General features: G+C 41.5%; 1 protein-coding gene across 3 annotated transcripts in view; it reads left to right on the plus strand.

Moving 5' to 3' along the window:
• Positions 1–20,227, plus strand: part of PAG1 (phosphoprotein membrane anchor with glycosphingolipid microdomains 1) — a 140,889-nt gene extending 120,662 nt beyond the window's left edge. For all 3 annotated transcript variants that reach the window (XM_087420402.1, XM_087420401.1, XM_004427142.3), the window contains 4 exons: positions 587–683; positions 5,488–6,092; positions 7,043–7,102; positions 11,356–20,227. In XM_087420402.1, coding sequence (XP_087276528.1) covers positions 587–683; positions 5,488–6,092; positions 7,043–7,102; positions 11,356–11,724 — 1,131 coding nt within the window. In that variant the 3' untranslated portion in view covers positions 11,725–20,227. The remainder of the gene's footprint in view (positions 1–586; positions 684–5,487; positions 6,093–7,042; positions 7,103–11,355) is intronic.
• The last annotated feature ends 821 nt before the right edge of the window (positions 20,228–21,048 follow it).

Here is a 21,048-nt window from a genome sequence, read left to right on the forward strand (position 1 = left end):
ATGTCGTTGACTTCTACGATTATCTTTGACCAGATTTAAGTCTGTTCCCTTCAGATGACAAAGGGTGATGCTTTCCCATGTTTTTCATGGCATGGCACACCTTTAAAAAGAATAACATTTTGCAGCACCTGTGATGCAAGAAGGAGGTTGCTGTCTGCTGGAGTCAATTGTGACCAGCACGGGGCTTCTGGTCCCCTCCTCACTTTGAGCTAAGGGGACTGATACCACGTGAGCTACTTGGAGCCCATTTGTGATCACCAGGTGGGAAGCTTTGCAGATGGCCTTGGAAGATTCCCAGTGCCTTTAAGATCCTAGGCCAGCCCTGTCCAGTAGAACTTTCCACCATGATGGAAGTGTTTTGTATCTGAACTACCTGATAGGGTAACCACTAGCCACATGTGGCTGTGGAGCACTTGAAATGTGGCTAGTACAACTGAGGAACTCGATTTTGTTTAATTTCACTTAACTTAAATTTAAGCAGTGGATTTGGGTTTTTGTTGTTGCTGCTCTAATTTGTTGAAAAATCCGTGGATAGGCTCGTCTGCTCTGCAGTCTGATTCTTGGTGTGGTGCATTTGTTTTTGCAGCCTTCGGACAAGGAGATGTTCAGCCGTTCGGTTACTAGCCTGGCCACGGATGCTCTTGTCAGCAGTGAACAGAACGGGGCCCTCACCAACGGTGACAGTAAGTACTGCAAAAACGCTGGCTTTCCACGCAGGCCTCATCACCTAGGAAAGGACTAGGTTTCAAAACATGTTGCTCAAAAAGGAGGAAATGTGTTCTTGCTCACTTTTAATATTACTACCAGTTTGGGCAAAAATGATCTCATTGGGATGAAAAGCTAGTATTTATTAATTGACTTCTATGTGCCATTGCTCTAAGATTTGTATGTGTGCTAACTCATTTAAGCTAGCAACTACCCTGTAAGATTACAATTATTGCTAGTAATACCATTACTACCCTGTAAGATAGGAATCATTACTATCCTGTGTGATAGGAATCATTACTACCCTATGTGATAGGTATTACTACCACCCTGTGAGATAGGAATCACTACTACCCTGTAAGATAGGAATCATTACTACCCTGTAAGATAGGAATCATTACCACCCTGTAAGATAGGAATCATTACTACCCTGTAAGATAGGATTCATTGCTACCCTGTGAGATAGGAATCATTGCTACCCTGTGAGATGGGAATCATTACTACCCTGTAAGATAGGAATCATTGCTACACTGTAAGATAGGAATCATTGCTACCCTGCAATGTAGGTATCACTGCTACCGTGTAAGGTAGGAATCATTACTACCCTGTAAGGTAGGAATCATTGCTACCCTGTAAGGTAGGAATCATTACTATCCTGTGAGATAGGTATCATTACTACCCTGTAAGATAGGAATCATTACTACCCTGTGCGATAGGAATCATTACTACCCTATATGATAGGTATTATTACTACCCTGTACTATAAGAATCATTACTACTCTGTAAGATAGGTATCATTACTACCCTGTAAGGTAGGACTCATTACTACCCTGTTACGTAGGTATCATTACTATCCTGTGAGATAGGTATCATTGCTATCCTGTGTGATAGGAATCATTGCTACCCTGTGAGATAGGAATCATTGCTATCCTGTGAGATAGGAATCATTACTATCCTGTGATATAGGTATCATTACTACCCTGTGAGATAGGTATCATTACTACCCTGTAAGATAGGAATCATTACTACCCTATATGATAGGTATTATTACTACCCTGTAAGATAGGAATCATTACTACCCTCTGCGATAGGAATCATTACTACCCTGTAAGATAGGTATCATTGCTACCCTGTAAGATGGGAATCATTAATACCCTGTGCGATAGGAATCATTACTACTCTGTGCGATAGGAATCATTACTACCCTATATGATAGGTATTATTACTACCCTGTACAATAGGAATCATTACTACCCTGTGCGATAGGAATCATTACTACTCTATATGATAGGTATTATTACTACCCTGTACCATAGGAATCATGACTACCCTGTAATTAGGAATCATTGCTACCCTGTGAGATAGGAATCATTGCTACCCTGTGAGATAGGAATCATTGCTACCCTGTAAGGTAGTAATCATTGCTACCCTGTAAGATAGGAATCATTACTACCCTGTAACATAGGAATCATTACGACCCAGTAAGATAGGTATCATTGCTACCCTGTAAGGTAGGAATCATTACTATCCTTTGAGTTAGGTATCATTACTACCCTGTGAGATAGGAATCATTACTACCCTGTGAGATAAGTATCATTACTATCCTGTAAGATAAGTTCATTGCTATCCTGTATGATAGGAATCATTACTACCCTGTAAGATAGGAATCATTGCTACTTTGTAAGATAGGAATCATTACTATCCTGTGAGATAGGTATCATTACTACCCTGTAAGGTAGGAATCATTACTATCCTGTAAGAGAGGTATTATTGCTATCCTGTATGATAGGAATCATTACTACTCTGTGCGATAGGAATCATTACTACCCTGTGCGATAGGAATCATTACTACCCTATATGATAGGTATTATTACTACCCTGTGCGATAGGAATCATTACTACTCTATATGATAGGTATTATTACTACCCTGTACGATAGGAATCATTACTACCCTGTAATTAGGAATCATTGCTACCCTGTGAGATAGGAATCATTGCTACCCTGTGAATTAGGAATCATTGCTACCCTGTAATGTAGGTATCATTGCTACCCTGTAAGGTAGGAATCATTGCTACCCTGTAAGGTAGGAATCATTACTATCCTTTGAGATAGGTATCATTACTACCCTGTGAGATAGGAATCATTACTACCCTGTAAGGTAGGTATCATTGCTATCCTGTAAGATAAGTATCATTGCTATCCTGTATGACAGGAATCATTGCTACCCTGTAAGATAGGAATCATTACTATCCTGTGAGATAGGTATCATTACTACCCTGTAAGGTAGGAATCATTACTATCCTGTAAGAGAGGTATTATTGCTACCCTGTGTGATAGGAATCATTACTACCCTGTAAGATGGGTATTATTGCTACTCTGAGAGCTAGGTAAAATTGCTACCCTGTAAGATAGGTACTATTACTACCCTGTAAAATAGGAGTCATTGCTACCCCATAAGATAGGTATTATTACTATCCACAATTTACAGGGTGAGGCAACTGCGGCACGTTGCTGCTGCAACAAATTACCACAAAGAGTTTTATTAATTTACCACTCTGGAGGTCAGAGTCTGACCCGGGTCTCACGGGGCTACAATCAGAGCATCAGCTGGGCTGCGTTTCTGCCTCGAGGCTCTAGGGGAGAATCGACTTCCTTGCCCATTTCAGCTTCGAGATGCCACGCGCATTCCTTGCATCCTGGCCTTTCCCTCCATCTTCAGATCTCTCTCCGACTCTCCTGCCTGCCTCTTTCACTTTAGGGACCCTCATAGTTACATTGGGCCTACCTGGATAACCCGGGCTACTGTCCCCAGCCCAGGGTCGCTGATAGTTCCATCTGTATCCTTAACTCCTCCCTAGCCCTCTAACAAAACATACTCACAGGGTCCAGGGATTAGGATGTGGACGTCTTTGGGGGGCCGTTATTGTGCCTACCCCGGAGAGGTTATAATTTGCCTCAGATCATGTGGTCAGCGCGCCGAGGGCATGTAACTTGAGCCCAGCAATCTGGGTCCCGGGCACACGCTCGGCATCGCTCTGCATACTGCCTGTTTCATGCACAGGGTGCTCTTGCTGAGAAAAGTTGCGACTGCATTTCCACTGTCTAGTTTACAGAGCACTTTCACTTGAGGTAGGAGATTGTCCTGTTACCCCCATTGACTGACAAGGAAACTGTGGGTCGGTCAGTATTGACACCGGGGTCTTCAGACTCCAGTGCCCATTCTCTGTCCACCGTCACACAGACGTCTAGAACCAGAGGGCAGAAGTTCACCCCCTCCGTGATGACCAAGTATTTAGAACAGAGGTGGGTGGTGCTGCTAAGTTCAGAAGGCTTGAGGGATCCTTTGTTACGTTCCCCAGTTACTCCTTAGGGACACGATTTCTGATCCCGCAAAGAGAAACAATCTTTTCTTTTGTCAGGACAAAAGGTGTGCACTTCATTTATCCATTCACTCATTTAGATTTTCATGGAAAAACAGTGGTGCCACCATGTGTTAGACACTGTTCTGGGCTCCAGGGGCCTTAGAGAACCCCAGTCTGGTCAGTAAAAACAAGTGGGTTAAAAATGGTAAGTTATGGGGCCTGCCTGGTGGCATAGTGGTTAAGTTCGCATGCTGTGCTTCAGCAGCCCGGGTTCACAGGTTCGGATCCTGGGCACAGACCTATGCACCGCTCATTAAGCCATGCTATGGTGGCATCCCACATACAAAATAGAGGGAGATTGACAGCGGATGTTAGCTTATGGCCAATCTCCCTCATCAAAAAAAAAAGAAAAATCATAAGTTATAAATACCCCCGCACACAGATATAAAGACTGTATTTAATATATAAGGAATATATATTATATAAAGAGTATATAAGATAAATATGTATGAATATATCAGTATAAATATATGTTTAGGTATACATTTACACTTACGAATACTTATGCTTTTTATACTTATATATAAACGATATATAGTATGTATATTATATATTCTTTATATAATGGAGACACAGTAGTTTAGTAACTTGCTCCCTGTAGTGTAAGTACCAGAAAGGCAGGACTCTGTTTTGTTGAATGCTGTATCTCCAGCACCTCAGCCATCCCTGGCACACAGCAGGCTCTCAAAAAACATTTGGTAAAGGGATGACTGAGTGGCTCCACACAGTGACATTTCTGTGGTGGTCCAAGCATTTCCCATTTGGATTTTCTAATTTGAGTAGAAATGCTGGGGTTGGGGGGGAAGTGAGACAGAAGGAAGAAGATAAAGAGGCACAGGGTTTGCCGTCACTCTGTGATACCGCTTTAGGGTACATTTTTTACCCCATTGTTTCTATCACGTCTGCCAAACAAAAGTGACCTGTGAACAGGGATGGCTGCCCATTATTCCCTCCAAACAGGAGGAGGCCAGTGGGGCCAGGGAGAGTGGCCACCACATATGCCCCGCTTTTTGGCGCCCAGCCTCCCACAGTTTGGCCCCATGGAATATCGCTTTTATGCTCTGGTCACACTGGACACTCTGCCTACAAGAGTCCCATCAGGAGTAACAACAAGTAGTGAACCAGATTTATAGCCAAGACAACGTATTAAATGTTGTATTGGAAAGACGTAATGGATGGCTTTAGTTTAAGCTGTGGTTGAAAGAATATCCACTAACAGTCATAAGAGCTGTAATGTGCAGCCGAGAGTCAAATAAAAAGCAAGCACCTTGATTGAGCCTCACTTTCCATGATCTGATTCCCTGTAATAATTGTTGAAGGAATCGTCTTGCTCCCCTGTTAATGCTTCTGCTGCCTCAGTTCTTTCAGAGGACAGTACTTTGACCTGCATGCAACATTACGAGGAAGTCCAGACCTCGGCTTCGGATCTCTTGGACTCCCAGGACAGCACAGGGAAGCCAAAGTGTCATCAGAGCCGGGAACTGCCCAGAATTCCTCCCGACAGCGCAGTAGACACGATGCTCGCTGCGCGAAGTGTGGACGGGGAGCAGGGTCCGGGGATGGAAGGACCCTATGAAGTGCTCAAGGATAGTTCCTCCCAAGAGAATATGGTGGAGGACTGCTTGTATGAGACTGTGAAGGAAATTAAGGAGGTGGCCACAGCCGCACCCCCGGGGAAGGGCCAAGGTGGCAAGTCAAAGTCGACCTCCGCTTTGAAGGAGCTCCCGGGGCCCCAGACCGATGGCAAAGCGGACTTTGCTGAATATGCCTCCGTGGACAGAAACAAAAAGTGTCGACAAAGTGTCAATGCGGAGAGTCTTCTTGGAAATGCGTGTGATCCAGAAGAGGAGGCCCCACCGCCTGTCCCCATTAAACTCCTGGATGAAAATGAAAATCTTGAGGAGAAGATAGAGCAGAAGGTGGGAGAAGAAAGAGCCGCGGAGGGGACCAGCGAAACCAACAAGGTGGGCTCCAAGTTTGTGTTTCACGTGCTTTTGTCGTGGTTAGGAGTCTCGCTAATCCTGGCACTTTTCTGTGCACGTTGTTCTGGGAAATATATCCAGACACTTTTGAGTTCGTTGAATGATGAAAGCTGTTTTAGTGTAAGCTGTGTTTGACTTTTTTCCCCCTCCAAGTAATAAAATACTGAAAACTCGTGTTTACAAAATATTTCCCTCTTGGCACCTTACTTGGATATTTTCCAGTTTTTACATCGTGTCTGATTGGGGCCAAGTGTTCTTTCCCTCATTTTGAAGACCAAGAATTAAATGGAGAGACTAGACCCTGCCACACAGTTAGCCTCTTCTGCTTGTCGCTGCCTCAGCAGTGTGGAGATCTCCACCCTTCCAGGATCCCAGAAATCAAAGCACAGAAGCTTGCACAGAGAGAACCCCCTCGCAGGGGCCTCTGGTTTTGTCTGATTAGATATATACTTTTATATAAATCAAGTAAGAGGCTTCATTTTGTGGCAGTTTCTAAACAATAACCTGTAACTCTTAAGTTTAGGTATTCAACAGGGAACAAGCCACAAAATGTGAGCTGATTCCTTCATTAGCAGTGAAAGTTTCCAGATGAATTAAAAATCTTCCTGATGACTCATGCAAACTGTAGAAATTTAAATTTCAGGCATTTGATAAAGAAACATCATTTTTTTTTTATTATCGATCCTTCATTGATGACCAATCCTTCATTGAGGATCAATCCTTCAGTGACGATTAGCAACTGAAACAATAGTCTAAATAATTATAAGTGTTTATTCCTCAGGTGCTTTACATAATTTCTTTGTGGTTCCCTAAGAATCATTTGAAAACATCTTTATAGATAGATGTATCCAAACACGTGCAAAAGAAAGGAATTTTGGGGTTGGATTGTTGACTTCAAACTACTTTCCTTTGGTCTGTATTTGTTCTAACAGAGATTTAGTTCATTGTCATACAAGTCCCGGGAGGAAGACCCGACTCTCACGGAAGAAGAGGTAAGTTTTGTTGCTTTTTAAGTAACCAGAAAGCTCCTGTAATAAAGAATAGAGCTTCCCTCCTTGAATAAATGCACGGTCATGTTACCCTTTGTCTGAAAAAGCTAAAATACTCTCTCAAGCATAAGTTTGGAGAGCAGGGTTTGCGGATATTGACTTTATAATGACTCAGAGAGAGTGAGCGGGAGATGGTGAGACAAGAAGGGAGACAGGTCAGCTAAGGAAAGGAAACCGGGTAGGAAAGAAGGATCAGATAAAACAGAAAGGGGAGGGGAGAAAATAGGAATGGGAGAGAGGAATTAAATATGGGGGCTGTAGTCAGCAGTCAGGAAGCCCACATTAGAAGGAAACTCATAGTGGGTTGGAAATACAGGGAATTGGAACAGATGGGTGTCGAGAATTTGATCCCGTCTGGGAGACAGAGTGAGAAGGTCTCAGTGAGGAATTTGGGAGGCAGAGAGCAGGTAACTCCAGAAATATGATTCCAGGCTAGAGCTTAGGTCAGACATAGCAACCAACAAGAGAGGATTGAATATTCTCCCAAGCACCAGGGCGAAAAGTTCACTGGTTAAACTTTCAGTGAAGCATTAAAATTGTAAAAGCCAGTGTATATGTTATTATGTGAAGCCAGGCTCAAACAGAGAGCTGAACACCTTAATTTATCTAGCCGCATATAGCTTCTGTCTGGAATCCCAGCATGGTGAATTTTGTACGTGTATAGAAATGATGCACACATGCAGGTACATCTCCTATATAGGACCCCGAGCAGACTATTAAAATATGAAGATAGACTACAATCCCACCTTGAAAGTTTAAGGAGCAGAAGGGCTTTCCTTAGGGGATGTTGCCACACCCCCTCTGTGTTTCCTGTCCCAGGGAATGGACCTGCCATCTGTCCACCAGGTTGCACAAACCAAAACCCCGGGGGTCATCCTTGACACCCCATTTTCCTCACTGTCCTCAGACGCAGTCAGTAGCCAAGTCCCCTCAATTCCACCTCCAAATAGTTTCTTCCATGCCCCCCCCACACCTCCATCTCCAGTGTGGCCGCCCCTCTCTAGACTCTGGCAGCGCCCTCCCACCAGGGCCTGTGGCAGCTCCAGGACTTCCTCCAGTCTGGGTTCACACTGTATCAGAGCCATCCCATTCGGGACAAGAAAGTAGGATATAGGAGAGATCTGGAAACTAATCCTTTAAAATAAATCAAGGGGCCAGCCCCATGGCCTGGTGGTTAAGTTCAGTGCGCTGCACTTTGGCAGCCCAGGTTTGGTTCCCAGGCGCGGACCTACACCCCTCACCACCGTGCTGTGGCGGTGACCCACATACACAATAGAGGAAGACTGGCACAGATGTTAGCTCAGGGCGATTCTTCCTCAGAAAATAAAATAAATAAAAGAATAAATAAATAAATAGAGACTGTGTAAAATTTTAAATTCCGTTTATTTATTTATTTTTTTTTGTGAGGAAGATCAGCCCTGAGCTAACATCTATGCTAATCCTCCTCTTTTTGCTGAGGAAGACCGGCTCTGAGCTAACATCTATTGCCAATCCTCCTCCTTTTTTTCCCCCAAAGCCCCAGTAGATAGTTGTATGTCATAGCTGCACATGCTTCTAGTTGCTGTATGTGGGATGTGGCCTCAGCATGGCCGGAGAAGCGGTGCGTCGGTGCGCACCCGGGATCCAAACCCGGGCCACCAGCAGCGGAGCACGTGCACTTAACCACCAAGCCACGGGGCCGGCCCTAAGTTTATATAAAAAATTTATATAAATAAAATAAATAAAAAAATAGTACAAAGGCCAAGAAGACCCCAGTACTTACAAAAAGTAGGGGGTCTTAATGGCAGAGGCCATGGGAAAGAAAGTTGAGGAGAGAAAGAGAAACTGTGGTGAGGGGCCATTGCGTTGTTAGAATTTAGGTAAAGGGGTTTGTCCTCCCTGAAGTTGCCCGTGAAGGTGAGGAATAAATATCTAGTGTCCTTCCTCACTGTCCTCCATGGTTTACCCCTTTATAATCTGTCCACATTTTTGGCTAGACCACCTTTGGGATAATAAGTTCCATCTGTTCACACCTCACTGTGAAAAGCAGATTTTTTTATTCTTCCTAAATGCAAATAAATTAAAATTCTTCATTTTAAGAGTAATTTTTCCATTAAAACCTCTAAGGTGAGAGTCTTAATTTAATATTCGTTAGAAAGGTCAGATCAACATGGCAAGAGTTTCCCAAAGACGATTTCTCTGACTCTAAACGTTTGTCAAGGCCTGGCAAAACGGAGCCACCAGTAGTGAAAAGTCCTCATGCAAATGACCAGTTTCCATGCAGCAGGCCTGTCTTAAGAAGCTTTTGAGGCCAGCTGGAAGCTTCATCCACAGCATGTGGGATATGGGAAAGCAGGAAAATCTCTGTCCGCACTTGCAGAGCCAAGCATCTGTCAGGAAGCATGTTCATTTATTTCCCGGGTGTTTGAATAAATCAGTCACTGTGTCCAAGATAAATACAAGGTAATGAAGGATATTTTTCCTTATTTCCAACCATGATTTCTAACAGTAAAATAATACCCCCAAAAAATCTCTTAATCAGTGTATTTAATCTATCATTACCTACGACAATTCAGTTCCTCTTGACCGTAGAGGTTATGTGGGATATATTGGTGAGACTGAGTAAGTGTGCATAGGAAAGAGCGTCCCACAAGTTAATTGTCTCCAAGTTTCATTTCTGAGTTTGTTGGTCGCAAATAAGACTGAATTTTCCCCACTGAAGAAAACTTAGCCCATTCTGTAAGTATCTATTTAACCAAGAAAATGCAATGAAGTCAAAAATTAATGGAAAATGATACTTGTACAGATATATGATTACTGCCAACTAGAATCCAGGAACTACTCTTGAGACCACTTTGATGCAGCAAGAGTGGATCAAATAGTCTGATTCAGTGGTTCTCGCATGTTAGTGGACGTCAGAGTCAGCAAAGTGCTGGGCCCCACCCCCAGGGTTTCTGATTCAATGGTTCTGGGGCGGGGCCCAAGAATTTGCCTTTCTAATAAATTCCTAGATCCTGCTGCTGCGGGTTCAAAGCCCACATTTTGAGAATCATTCGTCTAATACATGTTTCCTTCCCCTTTTACAAAGCAGTAGAGCCCCTTTTCAGGTGAAATGTCACGCTGATATTGAAATCAAATAAAACGTGATGCTGTGGTCAGGTCCTGGGGGCTCTTGAGCTGCCCACGCCACCTGCTCTCCTCATACACCCCAGCAGACCTGGAGAGAACCTGGTTTTCATGGAATTATGCTAATATGACTGGTCTACTTACAAAGTTGAAGATAATATATATAATTGTTCTTTAGTAATGTACTCCAGGATTAGTACAGATAATAAAGAACACACTTCTGGGTATATATCTGAAGGAAATGAAATCACTATCTTGAAGAGATATCTTTACCCCCATGTTCATTGCAGCATGATTCACAGTAGCCAGGACATGGAAACAACCTAAGTATCCATCAGTGGATGAATGGATAAAGAAAATGTGAGATATATATAGACAAATGATTCATATATACACGTGTATATATATATACACATATTTACACACACACATATATATGTATATATACACACAGTGGAATATTATTCAGCCATAAAAAAGAAGGAAATCTTATCTTTTGTGACAACATGAATGGACCTTGAGAGCATTACACTAAGTGAAGTAAGTCAGACAGAGAAAGACAAATACTGTATGATCTCACTTATATGTGGAATCTAAAAAGGCTGAACTCATAGAAATAGAGAGTAGAAGGGTAGGTACCAGGGGCTAGGGAGTAGGGGAAATGTGGGATGTTGATCAAAGGGTACAGACTTCCAGGAATAAGATGAATAAGTTCTGGGGATCTAATGTACAGAATGGTGACTATAGTTAACAATATTGTACTGTTAAACTTGAAAGTTAAGAGAGTAGATCTTAAATGTTACCATCACAAAAAAATGGTAATTATGGTGATGGAGGTGTTAACTAACCTTATTGTGGTAATCATTTCACAAGATATACGTGTATCAAATCATCGTGTGGTACACCTTAAACTTACATATGTTATATGTCAATTATCTCCAAATAAAGATGGGAAAAAAAATCAGCAAACAAAAGAATAAACCTTACAGGGCCGCATGGCCATAATGCTAAGTATCTAGCTTGTCACTAAAAAGGGAGAGAGAGAAGTTGAGCTTGAAGCTTGTTTATTCGGTTCACCCTTGGTTTTCTAGATCTCGGCCATGTATTCGTCAGTACATAAACCCGGACAGTCAGGGAATAAATCAGGACAGTCGCTTAAAGCACCCGAGTCCACCTACACTTCCATCCAAGGAGCTGCCCAGACGTCCCCCTCTTCCTGCAATGATCTCTATGCTACTGTTAAAGACTTTGAGAAAACTCTGAACAGCATCAGCACGCCTCCACCAGCAGGGAGACCCGGCCAGGAGCCCGAGCCCGATTATGAAGCAATACAGGCTCTAAACAGAGAAGAGGAGAAGGCCACCCTGGAGCCCAATGGCCACCACGGTCTTGTCCCGAAGGAGAATGACTACGAGAGCATTGGCGACTTGCAGCAGAGCAGAGATATCACCAGGCTCTAGCAACACAGAAGACAACCCCAGACGTCGTGTGACCAGCCAGTTGGGCACCTTTCTTCTGTGGAAGATAAGGAGCCATATCAACCTACACTTCCTATGCTGCTTTAGTAAACTGAAGACAATTGGAGATTTGGTGACTGTTTCCCAGCTTCGGGAACACTGAGGTACGCACCTGGCTGCACACGAGTGTGCCCCTGCCTGCCGGGGGCACTGGCACGCCCAAGCACATCTCCCTCATGCACCCCGCCCTCTGGAAAGATGCCAGCTGTCAGTGGGTTCGTCCTATTAGTGAGGAAAGCCAAGACGTAAGGAAGAACTACACTCATCAAGAACCACAACTCACCTGCCCAAAATACTGCCGTTCAGAAGAGCCGGGATCTTCTTCCTTTCTTCCCTTTCTGCTACTGATGTTAAAATGTATGGCTTTTTTCCCCCTTGAGATCTTCAGATTTCTAATGGTTCGTTCCAAGGAAATTCTCCCATAAGGCTTGGTCTTCGCCTTCAACGTAGGTGTTTCAGGACGGTCAGAAACTGTGGTTGCTGGTTACCGTCAGCTCGCCAGTGCTCTTCAGGGGCTGCAGCCGGGAATCGGAACCCGCAGGTGGACAGGACTGGAGCCGTCCCTGGCGTTCCTGAGGTCTTCATCCTTTCTGATTTTGGCACTCTATGTCAGCAGCCTTTCCCAAAGTACTTGAAGTCATTTTGAGATGTTTTGTTTTATTTTTCTAGTCCAAATGTTTTTTTCCCCCCAGTATTTGAAACTCTTCAGAGCCTCTTCAGTATTTTCAACGACTATTGCGGTACTTCTGCACTTGTTTTAACCCAGAGCTCACTCCTCCAAAACAGAGAGCCTTAATCTCTATGTTGGCACACAGCCCACATATTTGGATGGCAGCCACCGTGTCCATCTCTGAAGGGCTGTGGACTTGCATGTGTGTTTCTGTGCTGCCACACCAACAGTGTGGGATTCACAGGTGAACTGCTCCCCTAAGGTAATCTATCTAAAATTAAAATGTAAACATTTATTTTTGTTATATAAATTTATAACATGTTTTATGTTTAGCACCTAATTTCTAGAAAGTGCCGAAAAAAATATATATTAACTATTTTGATTTTATGTACAATGATTTATACTCTCGTTTTGAAAAGACACCACAAAGCACATAAGGTAGATAATTACAAGTAGTTGTTAATCTTTTTTCTAACCAAGTGTTTAAAACATTGAAGGTTTTTAAAGACTCAACTTTTCAACTGGTACTTGGAGCTCCTGGGCAAATCATCTGACTCACTGGAGAAATAAGTGTAATAACCATAAATGATAATTTTCAGTGGTTTGTGGTGGACGATATTGAACTATTTGAAATGGTAAAAATGGAAAGAACAAAATATGACTAGGGATGACTGTGAATGATTAACCTCATGAAAGTATTATAATTCCGTTAAGGTTTAGTCACAATTTAAAGAAAACAGTGATGAATTTTGAAGTCCAGTGCTTGCAAATGCAAATTGCCTATTGAGATTTTTTTCCTTTCATTTTACAAAAATCAGTGGCTGAAATAAGTCAGATTAAGAGCTCAGCCTGGTTTGAATTGAATCATGGCTTTCGATTTTATAAAGCCAACATTGGGAAACTTGTTCACTTTTCATTTTAAAAGGAACCTGGTTGAAGTGCTATTATGCAGTGTGGGCTACAGAAAGGGAGCTTTTCCTACACTGATAAAGGGGGAAAAAAGAGGCAATTATTCTATACCGCTGTGACATCTGTGACTTTTCAGATTGAATAATCTTGCTGTTTTCACTCCTTACGATGAAGAATGCAATTGGGAAGATGAAGCATCCTGAAAATTGTAGGGCCCAGCTCACTGGTGTGTTTTTTCCATCCCTTGCATTCAGGTCTGATGATGTGACTGCTCCGTAATACATTTCTGAGATTGTAAAGTGAGCTAGGTTGGGACAAACTGGTTGGTCATCTTTATTTTTCAATCAGCCTAGTCTCTCCCGTGAAGGCTACATGTCCATAAGCACAATCATCATTGATTAGAAGATAATGGCAGAATACTCTTGAATTAGGGAAGAGTTTATCAGGAAAGTGCAAGGGGCTTGCTCTCTGAATTCACAACCTTCATAAGCACCATTTTGCTTGGCGATTTCATTGTGAGTATTAATGAGTTTGCCCCAACAATCTCTGCGTCATGGCATTCCTTGAGTATGTACTCAAGTATGTACTCACGGTGTTAGCCGTGACATGTTGCACACCTAGCATTGTGCATGCTGCAGTAACATCCTTTACAGCCACCTGACTGCTCAAAAGTTTTATTGTATTTCTTTTAAGTTCTTACTTATTGCCAGGGAAGTGGGTATGATCTCTAAAGTGTAAAACCATTTCTAGAGAGAGAAGCTCATTATAAATAGTCATATCATCTTGAAATTTCATTATCAGAATTTCTTCCAGAAGTTTTGAAAGAAAGGCTATGCAAATAGCCATGAAATATGCACTGAAATATCTCTCTTGATTTGAGAACCCGTGCTAAGGATAAGTTGTGCTATAAAGTATTACAAGTGTACTTTAAAAGGAACAGTAAGACCCTCCAGTACAAATCCTAAAAGAATAAGTGAAGCACAGGCCGTGAGGGTTGGGGAGGGAAGTGTACTGAAGTATATTTGTTGATCTGTCATCACTGTTTTGACCTTATAATACAGTATTTCATACATGTCATCACTTGTACTTTATTTGTTGAAAATCTGTGCTAGAATCTTTGAGTTGGACAAAAGCCTATGGCTTCTTGTAAAAAGTTTCATCTTGAGCTAAATGCTGCAGAGTTTAAATGTATGAAAGGTAATTATAAAAAAAATTTACTGTATCTTTAAAATTCAACTTTGACATCCATATTATGCATTCAGTTATAATAATCTAGGTTATGTGAAATGATACAAAAAGATAAAGATTTAAGTTCTAAGAAAATCTTTTTGACTTATAAATCAGAATTATAAACTTATCTTGCCTAAAAGTTGGATCTTTGTTTTTATTCAGATATTTTGAAAGTGGAGAAGAACTTTTTATGCTACTTTTATTATTTCTCAAATATAGTCAGCAGGAAAGTGTCATGTGTTTTATACAAAATGTTTGAGGAAATTTTAAATTCTAGAAGAAAGTAATTTTCGCAAAAATGGTGGCTGCACGTTATGTTTTTCCTGTTCTGCATGGAATTGCATCAAGTCTATTAAAGCTTTTAAAAGGACCACTTTCCTTTGTGGGAAAAATGCCAATTACTGATTTATCTGCCCTCAAAATCCAAGAGTTAATTCTGATTGAGTGCTAAATTAACAATAGCTAGTCAACACAGAGAACCAAAATTTAACCTCAGCACGTCACTGTATCTATTTCTTGTATTTGATTTTCATTTTTCTAATTAGAGCATTTACTTACTTTAACCAGTGACAAACTATATATATATGAGAGAGATATACTATTATATATATGAGATCTATGTATATAATATTATATGTATGTGAGATCTATATAATATATATACACATACATATATACACAGGTATATATAAAGTTGCTCTGGTGCTTAATTAATGAGGATACATCCTATTATCTGTTTTGAATGTTTATCCTCGTGTGATGACTATTGTCATAAAAGCAGAAAGAAGCAACAGTTCTCTGACAGTTTTCATTTGGTAATTACAAGAAAACCTTCTTCAGTTGCCCTCATTTAATTTTTCTAATTAATACATTCAGATTTTAAATTGTGTCCATAATTCTCTTAGCTGAAGAACAGTGGTATTTTAAAGTAGTTTTGTTATACGTGTGTCTCACTGCGTATTCCACCTGACAGGAGGCAATAATAGTTTTATTATACGCATGGCTCACTGCGTATTCCACCTGACAGGAGGCAGTGTAAATAGGTGTCCTTCTCAGATAGGTGTGCCTTTGGCCAAAAGCAACAAGAGCCACGTGAACCAGGATGGAGCCACAGCAAGGTGACCCCACCACCACCACCACCAGGTAGCAGAAACAGAGGCTCATCATCACACAGTGGCATTTTATTTCACTCTTTTTAGAAACCTCGAGATTTTACCACAGACTCCACAGGCAGTAGTGTAGGGTGATGTCAAAAAACTGCTCCGAGATGATGACACAACTATAATCAGAGAGCTGCAGTTCAGGACTGAAGGAGGATGTTGTAAATGAGTAAATGACATTTTCTTCAATGCTCTTGTAGCAGTTAATATGAGTCCATGTGATCTGAGGATGCCATTCTTCTGAATGTGTTGATTTCTGGTACCCGGCCAGCCTCGCTCTGGCTGCTGGAAGCACAGTAAGTCTGATGGTTATTTCCTGGAAATCTTGACAGGCTTATTGTACTGTGTAATTGGGAAAGTTCAAGTGTGATGTTGGTGTTAATAAGTAACTGATGTGAAAAATAGGAACATGTGTCTATAATATCAAATATGGCTTTTTTTGCAGTGAAATCTAAATTCCTTGTCCTCTAGTAGTATTTTCTTGCTCTGTGTTGTACCTTTTCTTAAATACTTTATTTTTGACAGTGGCATTAGACAAGTTGAATATACTTAGAGAGTGTTTGACTTAAAGAGATCAGTCCAGAAACCAAGATAAATTAGAATCTTCATCTGGAATTACCAAAGTAAATTTTAAAAATCGTGGTCCAGAAGAGAACAAATATCCATAAGTGGTTTTTTTTCCTACTGCTCATTTTTAAGTCTGTGTTTACATCCACTCTCTAATATTTATAAGGTGTTTCGTTGTTTTTCTAGGTTCTAATTTTATTTAACTAAGAAATAGTAGTTCAGATTCCTCTTAATGTCAGATGAAATGAGAAATACAATTTTTGTTATAAAGGCAATTTTTTTAAAGCACTCAATTTGGTAATCGTTTATCTTAATACAGTTAGATTAGATTTTTCTTTGCTCGCCACTTATATACTATGGGTATGTTTTAAAAGATGTATTCTGCTTTGTTTTTATCTCAGACAGCCTTGCATAATGGATTTTCAAGGCTGGTAATGGTCATTCCTCAGACCTCTGTGTGTTAAATTGACAACAGTAAAATGTTTTGGTGTTGTTACCTTTTAAATAATTGTGTTGTGTTAACACGTCTCATGTTTTCAGGGGAAGTTTGAAATATAGCTAAACAGATAGGAACTTGCATTTCGTTGTTCATGCATTTTTTTCCTCGTAAAAAGTTTCCCAGAAAAGTGATATATTGTCTGTTAGGTGATCCTGATGAGTTTCAATGTACTCTCCTTACTCAAAAATACTCAAAAATCATTCATGACCCTTAACGGCATTTTGACTCTTTGTTCCGAAAGGTCTTTGTAATGGTCCAGTTGTTCAATTCACAAAACAGTGAGAAAGTTTTCAGTATTGGGAATTTTTAAACTTTAAGTCCAAAAATATCTCTTATTGGCTTCAACATCTTATAATTTTCCCCTTCCCTCCTCTAGTCCTTTTAAGGAGTGAGTCTAAAGAATGGGGGCGTGAGGGCACTATTGCTTCCAGCCTGACTTGGCTCCTCCCGCACAGATGGCCTTCTGTCACTTTGCAGACCACCGCCCTCCGCCTCTCCCCCACCCAGCCCCGCCATGTCCGCTATCCACAGCACGTCCCGTCACATCTTTCCCAATGCCCATCACAGTCCTCAGCATCACAGACCCTGCCGGCCAGCATAGGACTGTTCCCCGCAGCGCCCGGTGAGCAGACAGCCCTGCCCCTCTCACATTGTGCTGCGTCCCAGGCTCCTGAGATGCGGCCACAGATCCACCGGGGGAAGGAGATGCTGGGCATTATTTGTCATGAGGTTTGCTAAACCATGTACACTCTTGCCCAGATCTTTCATGAGAATGGTGGGCACAAAAGGGCCATGGAAAAGAACTTTTTAAAAACTCTGTTGAGGACTCAAACTCACAAATGCAGGAAAATTAGCCCCATGCTGTGACCAGGTAAGACTGACTGTCCCCCATAATGTACTGATGAGACCCTGTGCCTCCTCAATGTACTGGTGAGGCCCTGTGCCTCCTCAAGTTCCAGCGAAGCTAAATCCTGGAAACAGCAGACCAATAGTTACCCGTAAAGTAGGACGACACTGATTATTTTGAGGGGAAAAAACCCTTTTTTCTAAGAATTAATCATTCATAAAGTACATTGAGTGTAACCTTTTTTAGCCATGCAGCTATGGTACCCCATCCCCGCTGGGAAATAATGCTTATGAATTATGTTTGCGATAACTAGGTTGACCTACTCTCCCAGGTCTCAAGGAAACAAGAATACTCTAGTATCTAACTAACTGTGGTATTACCAAATATTGAGGATAACTTTGCCATTTATAGGCAAACTGTCTCACTCACTGATGTTTGGAGTGAGAAACCAAGGGCCTTGTAAGAACTAGCGCAGGGGAATGCGTGATCCAGTAGCTGCGGGTCTCCCTGTCTACACACCGAAGGATCCAAGATGCATTTCATTTTGATTTTTTGAACTTTCCTCTTAGTCATAATAGTTAATTATATGAATGGATATTCTGGAGTGTAATTTTTTTTTCCAAATTAACAGAACAGATATCTGCTCATTCTCTTTTAAAAATTAAATGTATAAAGTCCACCTCACATACCGGTTAGGTAATCTTAAGGAGACAATAAAAGGCTGACAGAGAGACCAGTGTCAGCCCCCGGAGACTGCAGTTCAGAACTGTCTTCTTATAATGTTTTTTTGTTTCGTTTTGTTTGTTTTTTAACTCAACAAGTTGAAAACTCTTTCCTTTTCCTTTTTAAAGCTTAAGGAGACATTTTTTTTTTAACTTTAGCTGCCCATTTAGGTAGCAAAGCCTTCCCTGAAAGACGGCGGCACCCTTCCTGGGCAGAGACGAAAAAAGCCTGTGAGCCTGGAAAGGATCTTGAACATTCCTTTGACAAGTTTTTATATTTTTTTTAATGTAAAACCCGTAGGTGAACCTGGCATAATATTCATGACCCATCTCTTAAGCTTGCTTGCTCTTTTTGCATTTATTTTTTGAATAGAGCCTTCTCTTGTTTTTCCTGGAGCCCTACTAGAAACCTAATTCCTCTGGGCTGCTGCCTGAGTCCCTACTGGTGTCCTGGAAAGTCAGCAGAAGCGTTCGTCCCTTAGGGAGACACATGCAGAAAGTGTCAGGAAAACTGAATTTCATGTTCAAGTCAACAAGCGTTGGAGAGAGTCCTGTATGCCTCAGATTTTGACTTTTTTTTAAATTTCTTTTTTCTTTCTTTCTGAATACTATTTATTTGATTCCTGGGGTGGGGCGGGGCGGGGGGGTGTGGAGCAGGGCAGGACTTAGAAGTAAAATTTGAACTAAGTGACATGGGCCAGACTCCTTGCCCCTAAGCGTCTCAGTTTGTGTGTCTCTGGAAAGTGCATTATCCTAACTCCCTATCTACCGCTCTGAGTCTCTTAAGGAGCAAACAGTAAATGTGTATAAATGAAAAAGACTATCTCAAAGATTTAAATTGTTGTTTAGATTATTTTCTTCTTTGTAAACTCAGGAAGAAATCTGGTTTGTGGATAGCATAATATGGCTACTAATGCTATCATTTGTAGGCGACTAGATGCATCCTTTCAAATATATTTTGTTTCAAGACTCACTTTGTTTTAACTGGGAAAAGAAACTTCTCTTAACAAAAAAAACAAAACCAACAGAAGACCTCCATAAACTCTTTCTAGAAGAGTTGTAGCATCAAACATCCACTCCATAGTGTTGGTTTCTCACCTATTAGTATTTCAACAATTTTTATGGGAGGAAAAAATGCACATTTTTTATTTCTTGGAAAAGTGAATTGAGGTGTTGAGTTAAATTCTCAGAGAGGACAGTTTAGTCTAAAGAGAAGCATTGGTTTGGGAGATAAGAGCTCACAGCTCTGTGGTCCCTGTTCCAGCCTTGACTTTACTGTGTGACCCTGAGCAAATGATTTAACTTTTCTGTGCCTCAGTTTCTCCATCTACAAAATGGGGATAATGATACCAACCATTGCCTACCTCATAGGGATGTTATGGGGACAAATGAGATAATACAGGTAAATACAAATGCTTTGAACTCTGGAAGAAAGGTGCTATATAAATTGAAGTTGTATTGTTTTTAATGATCCAATTATTATGTTTAGGGTTTAAATAATAGCAATACTGTTAATCATGTTAAGAATAAGTTTCAATTTGATGCATATTTACAGTTCTCTTCTGTGGCCAGATCTTAATCATTCATCCAGTAACGGTACCTAAGGAAATGAAATGGGTATTTGTTTTCTGTGTGTTTCTGCCCATAGTATTTTTATTCTGAATGTTCCCGAAAGGCTGGAGTTTAACTTGTAATATCTTATAGTTTACATGTAATGAACCTTATTCAAGCTGTATATAAAAGTATAATTACATGTAAATAGCAGGTACATTGTAATTAAAGGCACTTATCAAATTGTCTTTGTTCTTTTTTAATTGCAATAAACGTCAGTTTTATATAAAAGCTTGTTAAAATTCGTTTGGTATGTAGGAAGGTCAAGTATGGCTAATTTAGACACCTTTAGTCCCTAACCAGAGTGTTGGGATTTCAGCGATCAACTCACCACCATGACAGGAGGGGGATGCGCCTGATAGCCAGGCTGCAGAGTGTGGTGGTCGGAGTCACAGATTCTGCAGAAAAGGACCTGGGTTTGAGTCTCAGCTGCATGATCACCTGAGGAAGCTGTCGGAGTCCTCTGTGCCCCATTTCCACATAAGAAGTGAGGGACAGCAGTGTAGAACCTGCTAACCAGCTTGTCTTGGGGATTAAATGAGGTGCTGAGCGTGGTGCCCACAGAAGCTGAACACTGTGGATGCCAACAGACCGTCTTCACCACAGGCCTGGGGAGTTGCTGACACACCCCCCGCCAGCCACTCCATGAAGAAGTGCATCCTGAGAGCAAATAATGCCCCAGGCACAGGGGGACACCCGCCTGCTCCATGGCTGAAGGGGGTGTAAACCCAGCGGGAAGGCCCAGAGCAAAGGCTTTCCTCAGCATCTGACCCCAGCAACCCCTTCCTAATAACTGGAGACAGGCCTTGGGTGCAAAAGGTGAAGCAAGTGGGGGTTTTCTTCTGTGCCCCTTAACTCCGGGAAACCCCAAAACCACAAATTGCCTTTTTTAGACCCCCACAGACAGCCCAGGCCCCCTCTCTAGGCCTGTCCCATGCTCCCTCCTTCTGCCCCACTCCATCTGCACAATTATAAATACTCACCATTTCCCCAGGGACTGCCCTGCGTATTTCTAACTAGCTCACTCCTGCCTGTGCAGAAGGTTTCCATCC

This window comes from Ceratotherium simum, chromosome 31 (genome assembly GCF_057802395.1).
Source record: "Ceratotherium simum simum isolate JZ-2026a chromosome 31, ASM5780239v1, whole genome shotgun sequence".
Classification (NCBI taxonomy): domain Eukaryota; kingdom Metazoa; phylum Chordata; class Mammalia; order Perissodactyla; family Rhinocerotidae; genus Ceratotherium; species Ceratotherium simum.